This window comes from Syzygium oleosum, unplaced genomic scaffold (assembly GCF_021117445.2).
Source record: "Syzygium oleosum isolate NSW1041296 unplaced genomic scaffold, Sole_v2.1 Sole_v2.14, whole genome shotgun sequence".
Lineage (NCBI taxonomy): Eukaryota > Viridiplantae > Streptophyta > Magnoliopsida > Myrtales > Myrtaceae > Syzygium > Syzygium oleosum.
The window spans coordinates 2,849,885-2,864,566 of NW_026607498.1; the positions used below are offsets into that span (position 1 = coordinate 2,849,885).

General features: G+C 38.9%; 1 protein-coding gene across 5 annotated transcripts; it reads right to left on the reverse strand.

Annotated features, from left to right (window-relative positions):
* Positions 1-1,468: 1,468 nt before the first annotated feature.
* On the reverse strand, positions 1,469-13,196 carry LOC115684457 (protein VASCULAR ASSOCIATED DEATH 1, chloroplastic). Of its 5 annotated transcripts, none has more exons than XM_056317760.1 (18): positions 12,873-13,196; positions 12,145-12,204; positions 10,935-10,985; positions 10,680-10,745; positions 10,097-10,192; positions 9,835-9,936; positions 8,561-8,655; positions 8,295-8,482; positions 6,280-6,320; positions 6,044-6,131; positions 5,849-5,935; positions 5,670-5,724; positions 5,000-5,066; positions 4,474-4,573; positions 3,672-3,733; positions 3,512-3,581; positions 2,995-3,296; positions 1,469-1,838 (listed from the first exon to the last, which is right to left on the reverse strand). In XM_056317760.1, exons 1-18 carry the CDS (start codon positions 13,092-13,094, stop codon positions 1,575-1,577), a joined length of 2,016 nt encoding a protein of 671 aa, XP_056173735.1. In that variant the 5' UTR covers positions 13,095-13,196; the 3' UTR covers positions 1,469-1,574. The 5 variants fall into 5 exon arrangements, with proteins under 5 accessions (XP_056173735.1, XP_056173734.1, XP_056173733.1 ...); XM_056317759.1 differs by having other exon boundaries at positions 8,561-8,628; positions 12,804-13,196; XM_056317758.1 differs by having other exon boundaries at positions 3,539-3,581; positions 12,804-13,196.
* Positions 13,197-14,682: the final 1,486 nt, after the last annotated feature.

Consider the following 14,682-nt stretch of genomic DNA (forward strand, 5'->3'; position numbering starts at 1 on the left):
TCCATGTCAGCACTGACGGTGCCACGTATGATCGCTAGAATCCACGACAGTGATTTCCCACCTAAATTGGTCAAAAAGTCTCAATTGGTAAAATGTGAAAATGTTTATGACCAAATTGGTGCAATTAAAAGGTTTAAGGCTGAATTTGTGCAAATGCAATAGGTTTAGGACTTTTTTGGTACTTTTTCCACCAACTATCGACAGTTAAACCTTCCTACAACCCTTGTTGTCCGATCGTCACATTTTGCCCCGAGGATTTTTTTACGTATTGTCCCTATTTTCCATTTTGTTTTGAATTTGGAAAACGTCACCCCCGCATCTTTTGAAATTTTATTATATGATTTCCCCTTGATAGCAAGCTTAGGATAAAACAAGTAATACAATTAGGAAAACAAATTACTTGCGAGAAGCGAGGGCGTCGTTGGTGGCAAGCTGGCAGCTACCACTGCTGACTCACGCTCTTACTTTTTTATATGTATAATTCTAAATTCCATATACGAGATCATAATTTTAAAAAAAAAAACACTAAATTGTATAGAGAACTTCTTACGCGTGGTTGTAACCGGGCATAATTGATGAATCGAAATTTCGATTGAGTTTTAGCTAATCCAAATTGAGATTTAATGATCTGAGTTAAGAGTTTCACTTAATGACACCATTCTTCGTTTTTTTATTTTTGCATGGATATGTTCAGGATCATGCGTCCGATATATCTCTGGCCGAGTTAATGTCACCGGTAGCTAGTTTAGGGCTGGATTGATTGCGGGCATCATCTGTACCTCTGGTTGGATATTTTCAACTCGAGGAAATTGCGCTAAAAGAGAGAAGAAAAGCGCATTTTTACAAGCCTTTCGCTGCTTGCTTGGCCCGATTAGCGCCTTTCCTCTCCGTCTCAATCTAACCCTTTGGCGATAGATAGAAAAATAAGGGAGGCAGGCAGGGCATGAAGGGGCTCGAATAAAGAGAATGCCTAGGTTTTTCTCGCTAAAGAATAACCACAGTCTTGCGGTGTCCATATATCTATCATCTTCCCGGTCTAGAGAGACTCCTTTTTACTGTGGCCGTGCTCACAAGTGCGCAGTGCCAAAGATCAATTTTGCGCAACGCCACTCTCTTAATATCGTCTCGGAAGAATTCAAATCCTGGAAATCACGCTAGATAACATCCGACATAGAACGCAATCGACTGACTCGTGGAAAAGGTAATTTGTCTCTAAAGTTCAAGTTGATGTATGCAATCTGAATTGCAATATCTAATCAAGCATTTGCTCCGACCGAGAACACCTTTAAGATCTCTCAGCTGGAATGTACCAATGTCTCGTTTCGGATGAAGGGTTCGATGCCTAACAGTACTACGAATGTGCACTCAGGAATCAGAGAAACGGTTTTAACAGAATCGCCAGCCATGCAAGTCAGAGACTTCATCTCCCCGCAAAGCAATCAAAGGACCCTAAAACCCATTACGCTGATGGGATGAATCTCTTCGCAATTTATTGCCTCATGAAATCAGGATAGTAGCTATTTATTACAGAGATTATGTACTCGTACAACATGCATCATAGAAGAATGACCACGTCATGTACCTTTTCGTCTTCTCTGGTTATTTACGTGTTCTAGCTCTCTCAGCTGTTCTTTTAGTCGTGCATGTTCCAAACGCATCCTCTCAAGCCGAGTTTCAACCATGGTCATTTCGTCCTTAAGATGGTATAATCGTTTCTCCAACCAGGCGACTGCTTCAGGAGATCTTTCGCCTGCTCCACTGCCCAAGCCACCGAGGTAGTCTGCTTGAGAAATGACATGGATGTTTTGTGGCCTTGACAGGAGCAGAACTATGCTAACCTGCATTGGATATACCGCATATTGATGAGCATCTTACGTATAATCAACCAAAATTTCTGCAATCTATATGCCTGATAGCAGAGGCAAAAGCTCATATCTTAAAAATAACTAATTGCCGAAAATTTAGCAAATACAAATCAGGTCTACTTGGAGAAGTACAAGAGGGGAAGGTGCGGTAATGATGGAGAAAACCATGTGAAGTGCCAATGTACAACCCACATTTTTACAAATTACAAAAAACAATGGAGCATATGTGAACCATAGAAGAAATCTAGATACCATGAATTCGATGCACTTCCACTTTCAAGCAAGAATTGTCATACCATTAACCATAAAAGCTACAATAAGCACATACATATCGTATTACAGACACGCTGGCCATCAACTTTTATGATCCTCAACTAAAAAGGGAATCTGCTCTTATGGTTGATTAGTGAGATCCGATATCTAAAAGAGCACCTACAGCGATCAAATTAATTCTAGCTGCCTAGTATAGGGTCCTCAACTGTTTTTTTTTTTTTCCTGCTTTATCCTACCTAAATTTAGGTCAAAGGTTTGACTGCGACTATAAGAGAATTTATGCAATTAACCATGAACTAACATAGGCTGAGGTTGGACCGGGGGGTCAAAAGCTTTTTATCTTCAGAACAGAACATGTAATGACAAAGGCACAGGTGATTTCTATCCGACATCTTGAATATACTTTCATGTGGGAGAGAGAAATCAAGGTATATGGTTATTATTAAAAATATCATGTTACCGCATTTAAAGCTCTTCTAAAGATGACGCTAAATTAAGGTAAACACACAGTTATTTTTTAAAAAAAGTAAAGTTTAGCATAATTTAATTATACAGCAAGGAAATTACACAACGCTGTCTGACAAGAATAGCCTATAGCGCAGCGGAGGGTCAGATGATGCAGATTCTTAATTCCTTCCAAGGATACTAGCCTACTTCTAAAAAAAAAGAGGAAGAAGAAAACAAGGTATACAGTCTACTTCAATATAACAAAACTTGCAAACAATGTGAACAGTGAACCATACTGATATATAACAGTACCAACGGAATGCTCAGTATTGATATCATATGAAGCAGTTTTATAATCAAATATGGAACCTTCAGCTTTTAAGTAGAAGTTACAGGCTGGAAAGTTTACCTGCATCAAAAGAATCACAGCGAAAATTACGGCTACAAGTAGTGGAAAATTGGTTGGGCTTCTCATGTTAGACAAGAATTTCACCACAGTTTCTCTCAGAACAGAAAACGTAGAGGCACTGTCAATCCGATTTACATGGAAAAAGCTGGCTTCATGCTGTTGGACATTTGTAGAATCAGATATCTTCGGCGTCCTCGAACTGTTAATTATGTCAGTAGACACCTCTGTGGCATTCCCAATATTCTCTTTTGATTGCAGATTCGCTTCCCCATTCTGAATCAAGTTACACTCAGGAGCTCTATCTGCTTTAATTGCAACATGAGTAACACGTTGCATAAAGATATGAGTAACAACATGCACAAAAGTGCAAACTAATAGAACGATGTAAGAACTCCATCCATGCAAGCCAGTCAAAAATTTCCTAAGCCATGATTCAGCCAAACAATTTCAACTTGGGCAAAATGTGCCCAATTCAAGTCTTGTGCAACTTAAGCTAAATGAATGTGCAAAACTTGACCTGCAAACTCTGCCAGCGATATATTACCTTCTTGTTTTTCAAGATTTCTCTCCTTCAGTAATTCATGGGCCTAGAAACATAGTAAACATTAACAGTTCACTAATACAGTCAAATCTAATCCAAATAAAATAGAAAGAACGTTAAAAAAGTATCGTCATACCATGTCCACCCAAATTGCATAAGCTTCCCGGCACTCCTCCAATGTAGACTGCACAATTTTTCCTGAAAAAATGCGGATGGACCAGATCACTAATAGAGAAAAAACAGATTTATTCAAATCAAGGTTAGCATCAGTTGAATCTGTGCCTGCAAATTTTAATTCCTACTAAAACTCATCATCTTTCTTATCAGCAGAAATTACCAAAACGTACCAAAAGCTGTCTATCCAGGAAAAAGACTCGATTATAGGAAGTCATTGATTTATGAAACAAACAACCACGGACAACCGATCCATTAGCATTAGGAACAGGCATGGATTCATTTTCCGTTAAGTAGCAACCCAGATGTTCCAAAAGATTGCCCACCATCTCTTATAAGCATCTTGTGAATGCAACCGAAATTTTATCTCAAGAGAGTAAACAACCATACTTGATCCAACAATCAAATAGTCAATAATTGGATACCTTACAAGACTCTGAAAGATGTACTTAAACCCCATCACAATAGTTCACCAATGGTAAAAGCTTCTATCCCTTTTACCACAAAGCTAAGAACAAAACCAATAGTAAAATCTTCTATTGCTTTTTTAAACAAGCTTTTGCCATAAATATGCTGGGATACCTAAAGAGACAGCAGACATACAAGTATTTTTAGTTCCATAAAATAGATAAAAAACATTTCCTTTTCTCCTTTTATTTATGCAATCAAGGACAAAGAATTGCCTTCGCCAAGTATATTAGCTATGCATGCATCATGCATGACAATCTCGAAAGGTGAATATAAAAGATTAGGAAAAAGCAAACCTCTAAACATGGTTTTCTTTAAAAATGCCACATTAACATATACACACAAGCTGCAACATTGTTTTGATTCATCACCATCTCTTCTGACGTCCCATAGTGCCTGAGTACATAGAGGGTCAACCAGAAAAAATGAGCTGGGGAACACACTTCACAATTCAAATCTACCAGGTGAGAGAAAAAAAAAATCTTTTCAAAGACTAAGTTCAACAGATGTAAAAACTTAAAGAAGCCGCACAGAAAGCACACCATGTGCATGGTCATGCATAACTTGCACATGCATAGATGCACATATATGTGTACATTTATTTACTTATATATGTCCAAGTAACTTCAATAAGCACAAAAATATACATGCCTCCTTTCTACTACAAATCCAATGTGACAGCCAGCCCTCCCCTTCCCTTCCACTATTGCATCCCCACAGGAAGCAAAGTGACTCTAATTCTGTTACCAATAATTTCTAAAAACCAGTACGACAAGCCGCATAACCAACTAAAGTTAACTTCTCAGCACAAAGATGGCTTACCTCCACCCGAAAATAATCTCCATATGGTACGTCGTTGATTTCTTGTGATGTCTCAATAACCAAATGACTGGCAAAAACAGAAAGCAAGAATGTCAAGAATTAGGCATAGAAACATAACTAGAAACACAAATTATGTCACTGAAAGAGTCATTCCACAATAATAAAACTCCAGTAAAGAATCAAATTAGTAAAGAAGATAACTAAAAAATATCATGCAATAAGCACATACGAAAACAAATGCAAGCAAATAAAAGATAACATTTACACTAGAGGTAGCGTACCTCTGAAGTGGTGTGGTTGAAAATGCAGTTATGCAACTCGATCTTGACTATATATTTGATTGGGAAAATTTACTCATATCAGGGGGAAAAATTATGCAACCATCCACTTGGTTGGCAGAGTTGTCTTAATGATTAAAGGTAAGCAATTTAAAACTAGTCTTCCTAGCCCAAAAGGATAGGCAGAATATCAATAGTAGTACTTGAAATTGTAGCAATGTCAATATAAGCTCATCAAAGATCTCCCTGTCCATCAGATGTCTAGAAAGCAAGAAAAAGTTAATGCACAACTCAATAACCAAAAAAAAAAGTTACAAAATAATACCAAAACCACAGACCGTCGTATGTTACAAAAGGGACATCAACATGGTACGAAAATATGTTTCAGTAACCTGTTCCTATACACTCGAAATTTCTGCTGCTCCTGGCAGCTCCCAAATCTTGCCCCTTAGCAGAAAACAGAGGAAACTAAATAAGATATATGTACATCCATCTTTATATGTACAAAATGGATAAAATTATTCAGAACTTGTAGCATGAACAATCCATATCAGGTGAATCACCCTCATACCAAAGTATATCTTGATAGGATGTTGAAAAGACACCTCACGAGCATGCCCAAACTGATCATGGGGTTGCCAAGGAGAGCACTTGAGCTCTGAAAGATGTAGCAATAGCAAATTCGAGAAAATGAAACTTTTGATGATGTAGCCTAAAATTGAACACTAGGTGAAAGTGCATAATTACAGAGACCACATAGTTATACCTTTGTCTCCACATCTTTTATGAAATGACTCAATAAACTCGACAGCATCATTCGAGAAAAACAGGTTAAAGAAGTCCTCCACCTTTAGCTGCACATCAAACAAACCATGGTTAGAAAAAACTGAATCAAAATCAGACAATGCCCAAAAAATTTATGATAATTCAACAATCATGGCCAGCTTCAGAAAAGGGAATCCATTTCAAACAGAGAACTCCATAAGGAGGAAAGATAACTACCGGGAACTTGGACTCTGCAACCTTTGTCTGGTAATCGGGTACTGCATGTGAAGCTCCCGGGTTCAGAAAATAATACATGAAACAGTCACCATAAAAATAAAAGAACAATTCTAGTTGAGCTCTGTGTCCATTAGGCTATAATTGACCTTCTAACCCATCACACACATCCTAGTACAATCTCCTCTACCTAAACAAGCAAGCCACTCTTGCAATTCCACCACCCATGTTAGGCATCTCCTACAATCTGAAATAAACCGTTTCTCGAAAAACAGTCAAGTATATGATGGAATAAGAGAAGATTCATATAAATGGTCAATCCAAGTATCAACATCCTCTTATGTAAACAATAATAGAGTCGATTTCAGAGTCTGTTTAAAGGGAAAGCAGATTTTCAAAATTTTCTAACCTTGAAGAACATTTCCAGAAAAAAGAAATAAGAGCACTATATATGCCATTACCTAAAAGAACACAAAGCAAGCAATCCAACAAACTCAGATCATGTTTACTAAAACACGGACATGCAGTATCCTAAAACCCATGAGCTATCCTAAGGAACCGTCCAACCGTCCAGCCAAAATGCCATGTAGTATTCATCATTGCCAAGACACCACATTGCCAGATCTTGAGAATCATCATGGAGCCGGACCAACATAAATACTTAAGAGCAAATTCCTAATCCACTCATATTCTGGAAAATCCAAGGCACAACCAAACCTATCCAAATTAACCTTTGCATCCCACTTCTGTTTCTTGTTAAAGGACAGCCCAAACTAAAGTACAATACTCAAGAATATTTAGACCAACCATGAGAATTTATTAATTGTCCTGTTGAGTCCATGAGAAAGACAACGGAGAAAACTAACATATTAAGAATCTTTAAGGTTCTTAGTAATCACGAAGAAATTTCAAGGTTGTCAATCTGGACAAAAAGTTTTGATGATTCCATATCAGTTGACTGATCCATGAATTTCATTCTGTCATATCCAACTTTAGATTGTCAAACAAAGCAAGACAAGCCTCATAAATCAACCCAAGTTGAAAATCCAGAAAAGGTTCACCTTCTGGTGTAGAGCGGAAGAAAAGAAAACACTTATTAGTCAATACTACAAGGTATGAAATTCTTCAGTCGACTCCCAAAAGCGCAGGAAAAATGAAAAGATGGGATCAAAATGTGTATCTGAAAAGTTAGGTCAACAATCAGCAAGTAGAACTTATTTAAGGCTATCTGAACTGGTTAAGCAGAAACTCAAGATGTAAAACATGACTTCATGGTACCGAATCGTGTCAAAGAGTTACTAAATCTTGATTAAAAATGAGCAAGAACAACAAACAAAGACATTTATGCAAATCCTTCAAAAGAAAATAACACTTAATGGGGTGCATTAGCACAAAAGGATCCATGTAAATAACGCCAACTCATGGAAAGGCTTATTTGTTGTTGTCAATTCTGTGTAAATTGGCAAAGTCGATGTTGTGGCTCAGGCACTTGGATAGAAAAACAAGGAGATGCTGAAGCCACAACCTCCCAGCCAAAGAAAGAAAAGGCTAAAGCCACAACCTCCCCGCTTTTACAAACCATCATTCATATAATCTCATCATAAAGATAGTCGAAGCAAGAAAATCAACCCGTACAAGTCAAGGTTAGAAAGTACAAAGTTGAAGGTTGATTCATTGCGAATCTTGGGTTCACTCAGAAAGACCTCATCAACCATGAGAAGAGGTTCATTACCTCATTGAGTTGACAAATATGTCAGTCTCTATATGACATCTACTAACAATGATTCGGACAATGATCCACCCTCTCTCAAAAGCCACCCTTTTACCAAACAGGCTCTACTGGTCATATGGCTGATAAGCTTGACCAATTTTTTTCTTCAGACTACCAAGGAGGACTTCTTTCAACCAGAATTAAGATGAGGTATTGGATTCAAATTCTTAGACTTTATTGATGCAAAAAGATGCTTTCTAAACAAGTCAGTAAACAGTGAACGGGAAAAAAGTCAGGAGCAACTAACTCTTTGGCGCATCATAATCTTCCACCTTCCATGACCAAGTCTTTTCTGAAGATGAAGAATTACAAACTGGAGTAGGTACGGATTCATGCTCTTCAGTATCTTGGAATTCTGAAACTGTTGCAGATGCATTATCATCTTCCGCGTTGGGTGTAATCACAGTATCAACAGGAATAGGAACATCAACATTTCTGATTCATACGCATGTCACATTAGATACACTTTAAGTAATTATGCTAGAATCTAATTCAAACAGGACATAAAATTACCCATTGCTTATTTCCATATCATCAAGGCATTTGGAGCTTCTCACCAAATCAGATTCAGATCCATTTTCCTGGAAGCTCAACTCAGACGTAGATGCCTGTGATCAGTGAATTATAACTACATGGTCCAAATAATTATCTGTCATTCATCCTCCTGTTTCTAGACAGACGATTGACAACATAAGCAAATTAAGTTCCATCTAAACTTCCAGATACCCCAAGGTATATAAACTGTTGGTCCATGTAATCTTTGATGTAATAAATTGGTGAATTGCGGCTAAAAATGGGTACAGAATAATTGTAGAGAGACTAATATTGGTCGTGATTCACTATGTGATTTGTAGTAGACCCCTACTAAGTGCTTGACACCCCTTATATAAAACGTACATCTCACATCACTTCATAAACCAATCTACTAGCGTTACTCTTTCAACCGGTCTCAATTATCTATAGCATTACTCTTGGATAATATTTTCCTTAGCGATTGTTGCACATCATATATGCACTTCTTCTCATTCTTTGTACTAATGAAGGTAGGAAAGGGAAGCATTGAAAGAAGCTGTGAAATTTGAATCTAGACTATTGCCTTGAGATTGACCAAGCAAACTAGGTTAATCCTTTGTCGCACTTAAAAGAACTTATATCCAACATAAATACTCAAAAACCTCTCCTAAGAGGCATATCCTCAAGGTTGAATTGAGTATCAAACCACTTAAAGGGAGAAACTAGTTTGCCGAAAAGTTTAAAAAGATATCTTTTGCATAAGCATGATGTGTAACTGGAGAAACTATGACAATCTGATAAAAGGATTTAATGAGATAACTTGCGACCAAAAGATTCAAATACAAACACCGAGCTGTACCAAAACAATTACTTGAATTTAAAAATAGCAGCAACACTTTAAGGCAATTGCTACAAATTATTTCAGAATAGACAACCATCTAGCCACAGGACTCCAACAACTTTCTAGTGTTCAGAAGCATAAAAATTCACCGATTATGACTAACTAATAACTTATTGTAACATGACATCAAGGAAGTAAACGTTAGATTGCTAAAACAATTCCTGCTTCGAACAATATGAAAAAACCAGCAAGAACAGCCTCAAGTCAGAATTTCATACGTATCCTAAATTTGTGCAGCCTAACTCTCAAATGCTCATAGAAAAGTCGCATCTCCTCTTAATTCAACTTACCAAAATCACCGTAGTGACTTGCATTTACCGAATTTCACATTTAAGCAAGCCAAAGAGTAAGCAGTTCTGAAAAAGCAAATCACCTGCTTCTCGATGACTACTCTAGAATCACCACCAAGTTGCATCCACCCATCATTAATCAGCTTAAAGGCTTCATCACGAGACAGGAAAGATGCAAAGAAGTACTGCAAAATTATTTTTGAAAAATCAAAGACTTGTGATGTAGGAAAAGGACTTGTCCTGTAGGAAAACTGGAAAAAAAAAAACAAAAAACCACAAGAAAAGGTGTGGCTCCCCATTGCATACTTATGAGCAAAGAAATGAAATTACAAAAATCTAGACTACCTTTTTCCCTCCAGCAAGTATTTCAATTGCATTGGGGAAGATACCTGCGGTCTTCGCTCTTTTTACACTTGTAATGTCTCCAAAATGTATTATTTTCTGAAGCATAAACAGTTCGAAGAGTTTAAGAATACTTGAAAATAGAAAGAATATAATCACATGGAAGGATCCACTGTCACTCACTGACAATAGATATTCATAAAAAACCACCCAACAGTTAACCAGAAGAGAGTCTTCGAAATCAAAGAAAAGGCCATTGCCTCATAAGGAATTTCCCATAGAGCTACAAAACTGTTTTATGACAGACAACCATCATGAGCTAAGCAAGTGTCAAGCGGGAAAATCACAAATAACTTATGAAAACTCAGAATCTTCGAGTGCTCCATCTTTGACAAAATGGAGGTGCCGCATAGAGATATGTTTTCAAAAATAGTCTAGCGATGATGGGTATTCAATACTACAAGGTCATCAATATCCTGTAACACCCGATATCAAAAAAGAAAATTACAAATGTGCAATAAGTGAGAATTCTCATCACATAACGTGCAGAGCTAAATATCATAAGCAGATCAGTTCAACAGCATACCTTTGTTTCAAAACCAAATATATTGGAATAGAAGCAGATATAGTGCACGAACAGGTACATATGACCCTGCAACAGCAGAAAAATCAAAATTACAAGATGGAAAATGTTATTCTTTACAAGAGTCCAAATAAACAGAATTCGTGTCAAACAAAAAATCAGGACGGTCAATTAACTAATGCCATTATCATAGGAAAACAGATGAGAAGAACTAGAGCTCATCTCAAGGGAGGACCTATAGATAAGAGGTAGTCATACCTGAATAAGTATATTCTCCTGGCATGCACAATTAAAATCCTGAACAAGGACCTGAATTGGAAAGTTAAAGAGAATGAGGGTAAATAGGCAGAACTCTACTCTTACATGCCCACAAACAAAATACTGAGAAAAGTTATCCACAATCTCTACCACAATGACTAGCTTTATTGAAGGGCCAATGAGCATTGATTACTAAATAACCAAAATACAGCGGTACATGAAGGAAGGGAAGACACTGAAATTCTTCTCTAGCTTCTAATCAACAATAGTGCACATATGATATTCAATACGTGTCCACATAACAAGGATGTGAAATGACGACTTTGAACTCAGAAATTTGCATAATCCAGATTAGACTGGATTGTAACACAATGTCTGGAAATTAAGAGATCCTACCATTATATCCATACCAAGTAGCCTTCTAGGTCAGTTACTCCAAAGCCTTGTCTAATCAATAATGGTGGCTCCCCACCAAGCCAAACACAAGCCATCATCTTGACTCCTAAATTTTTTTCCTACTAATCCATCATTTCAACTCCAGCTGACTTTGCAATTTGTACATTTGGTAACAAGTTTAAAAAAATTGGAAATCATAATAGAAAAACAATAGCCACATAACAACTTTGCAAGCAGTTCTCCAGTTTGATTGACAATGTCAATGGAAAGAAATGGAAATTTCAAGGACCAAACAGACCTCGGATTGAAAATGTGAGTAGTAAGCTACTTCACAAGATAAAGGAGCAGCACAAATCACAAAGCATATCAAAATTAAGAATCAGATAACCATCACGTGCATAACTTATAGAGAAGCATAAGAACAATATAACTACAAAAGAAGATGCACATCTTTCAGCATGAATATATTGACTTGCTCAGTAGCTTGAGTGATTTTGCAATTTCATTGCAACACATAATACAAGCTCCAGAACTTACACACAATAATTTAAATAAGCATGGAATATCCAAGCAGGCATATAGGAAGAACTTTTGTCCAGTAGAAAATCCCCATGACAAAAGGGTGCACTAGCGGCACTTAATTGAAAGTTACGCAACATGCTCCAGCAGGGTGTCCCTCTCCTCTCTTTTTTTTCCCATTTTGGAAAAAAAAAAAAAGGATGATAAACCCCAGTCAAATGCTTAAGCAATTATTGGCAAAGAGAACACTTTGCAAATCTAAAAATGACTGGCTTGAAAACTTCTAACCACTTACTTCCTCAGGCGGAAGTCTGAACAGTTGCCGGTACTCTTCGCTCCTCAGCGACGCCGCAGTCTGCGACAACAAAAGCACGATAACCACAAAGAAGAGGCGCATTCCACAGAGCTCCTCCCAATCACACAAAAAAAAAAGGGGGGGGGCGCTTTGTGCAGAACTTGCGGAGACACCGTAGAACAAGCGCGCATCATCAATCTTATACAACCAAAGTACCTCCCAACAGTAAATGAAGCGGACTGTGGCAATTAAGCGCAGAGATGATCCTAAAAAGCTGATTGCAGAATTAAGCGCAGAGATGATCCTAAGCCGATGATGGCAATTAATCTTTATGCACATCGCACCTATGCACCAAAAGAAGGACATCGACCTTCACATTGTAAACTGCTGAATTTCCTCGAAATATCCGAAAAACTCAAATTCCTTTTCCAGTTGAAAAGAACTTCAAAACCGTGGTCAAAACAGTTCCGATTGACACGCTCAACTCGAAGTGGACACTTGGACAGTCAATGGCCTATCAAACCGCCGTCTAACGGCGGCGATCGACGAGCACAGCAAGCCCACTTCCCCCAAAAAAAACTCGGAAACTCAACTCAAGCAAGCAAGCAAGCGCGCCCGACCCAACGCAAGCGAAGGAAGGACAGATAAAAGAGGAAAACCAAAGGAGAAGGCCGCAATTCGCACGCGCGCGGGGGGCCGGCGGCGGCGGGGGAGCGGGCGGAGGGAACCTGGATTTCGGCGTCCCTCTGAGCGGCGGGGGAGGAGCTCGGCGACGGATCGCACCGATCGGGCGACTCGGTCGCGCCGGAGGAAGCGGCGGGCGAAGGCGGCGAGGGGCCGCCACCGGCCGCCGCCGCCGCCTCGGGGGGCGACATCCGGGGCGGCGGCGCGGCGGCGTCCATGGATTCGACGATCGCCGCGGCGCTCGAAGGAGACGACGCAACCGCCATGATCCGCGCGCCGGCGTCCGGGTGGAGCGGAGGAACGGGCGGACCGACGGAAGACGGGAGCGTGAAGAGCAAAGAAAAGGGGAGGAGGAGGTGGTGGTGGTGGTTGGGGAACTTGGGTGGGGGGAGTGGGGAGCGGCGAAACGAATGAATTTTTGTTGCCGTTCGGGAACGGAACGGAACGGAACGGACAAAAGCAGAGGCGAGTCGGTTTCGAGTCGACTCGGCTCGGCTCGGGGGAGAGTTCCGGTACACGTCACGGGCGAGTTGAGTTGAGTGGGGAGTGGGGCGTGGGGCCCCGGAGGTTGACTTTGTGGGGGAAACGCCCGTCAAGGAATTTCCGGCGGGAATTTCTTTTTTTTTAATAAATAATCCTAAAATTTATCGCGAAAGCACAATCGATTCCTAAAATTTATAAAAAAAAAAAAATGTAATCATGTAAAATTAGCCACATCATTGTCAATTCAGCATTTTAATGGAATTACACCGATTTGACAAGTTTTTATGACTTAATTGTATTTTTTTTTATAAATTTTAAGATTTAATTATACTTTCGTGATAAGTTTTAAAGAGTTTCGGTGAGCTTATTTTCTTTTCTTTTCTTTCGCTTTTAAGTTGAAAAAGCGAAAACGAAAAAATTGGGAATCTACGCGACCATATGATGCTCTTTTTTTTTCCATGAAGTGCGATTTTCTCGTGCGCCAAAACGTGCCCAAAAAGAAATAATAAATAGAATATGGAGTGATTAAGTGCAAATAGCCATTTTTTGTTTCTTTTTCTTCTCCGAGGGCACTGGGTGCAGGCCCGGTTGATCATTTTCAACTACACTTGCGTGCGATCATACGTGAACATTGTGATGCATTAGTGACATGAGTAGCTCGGCTAGATCATATCTATGAAATTCGTATGGGGGATTATGTTTAGTGTCGCGCAAAATAACATGAAAATTTGACCCGAACGAGGGAACGCGGGTGATTTTGTGTGATTTTGTCGAACTTGCTGCCTTCGCGGGAATTTTGTGAAGCCCGTTAGCTCTATCGGACGTTACTCCATCAATAGATTAATGGCTCCTCCCAGTTTATATTACTTTCACGTGCTCATTAAGGATTGATGACAAATCGCATTTGGTCTTTCCTTCTAATTATAGATGATAATTCGATATGGCGCGGAACCCTTTTTCGCAAAAGCACAATCAACATGTATATTTCTCCTTTTAGTTAATACTTTTGCATCTAGATCGATTCTTGATTTCATAATCTATATATCTCTATTTGAGGAAAAGGCCCGCCATTGTCCAACGAGTAGTTTTGCTTGCACAGATAACAGCGGGAATTATAGAGGTACGCAACATTTTCTCCCAAGTTTGAGGTTTTTTTTTTTGATAAAGAAATTCTAACATTTTAGTCTAGTTTAATGAGTTGTCCAGTCAACATCGACGTGGACGGAATGTGGACATGATGTTGATGTGGCCATCCACGTCGGCATTCCCATTTTCAATTTTAACGAAAAGACTAATTTGGATGACAAAACACTTGGTTTATGGATCAAAATGGACCGAAAAAAAAAGGGAGGAGATTGAACAAATTGACCA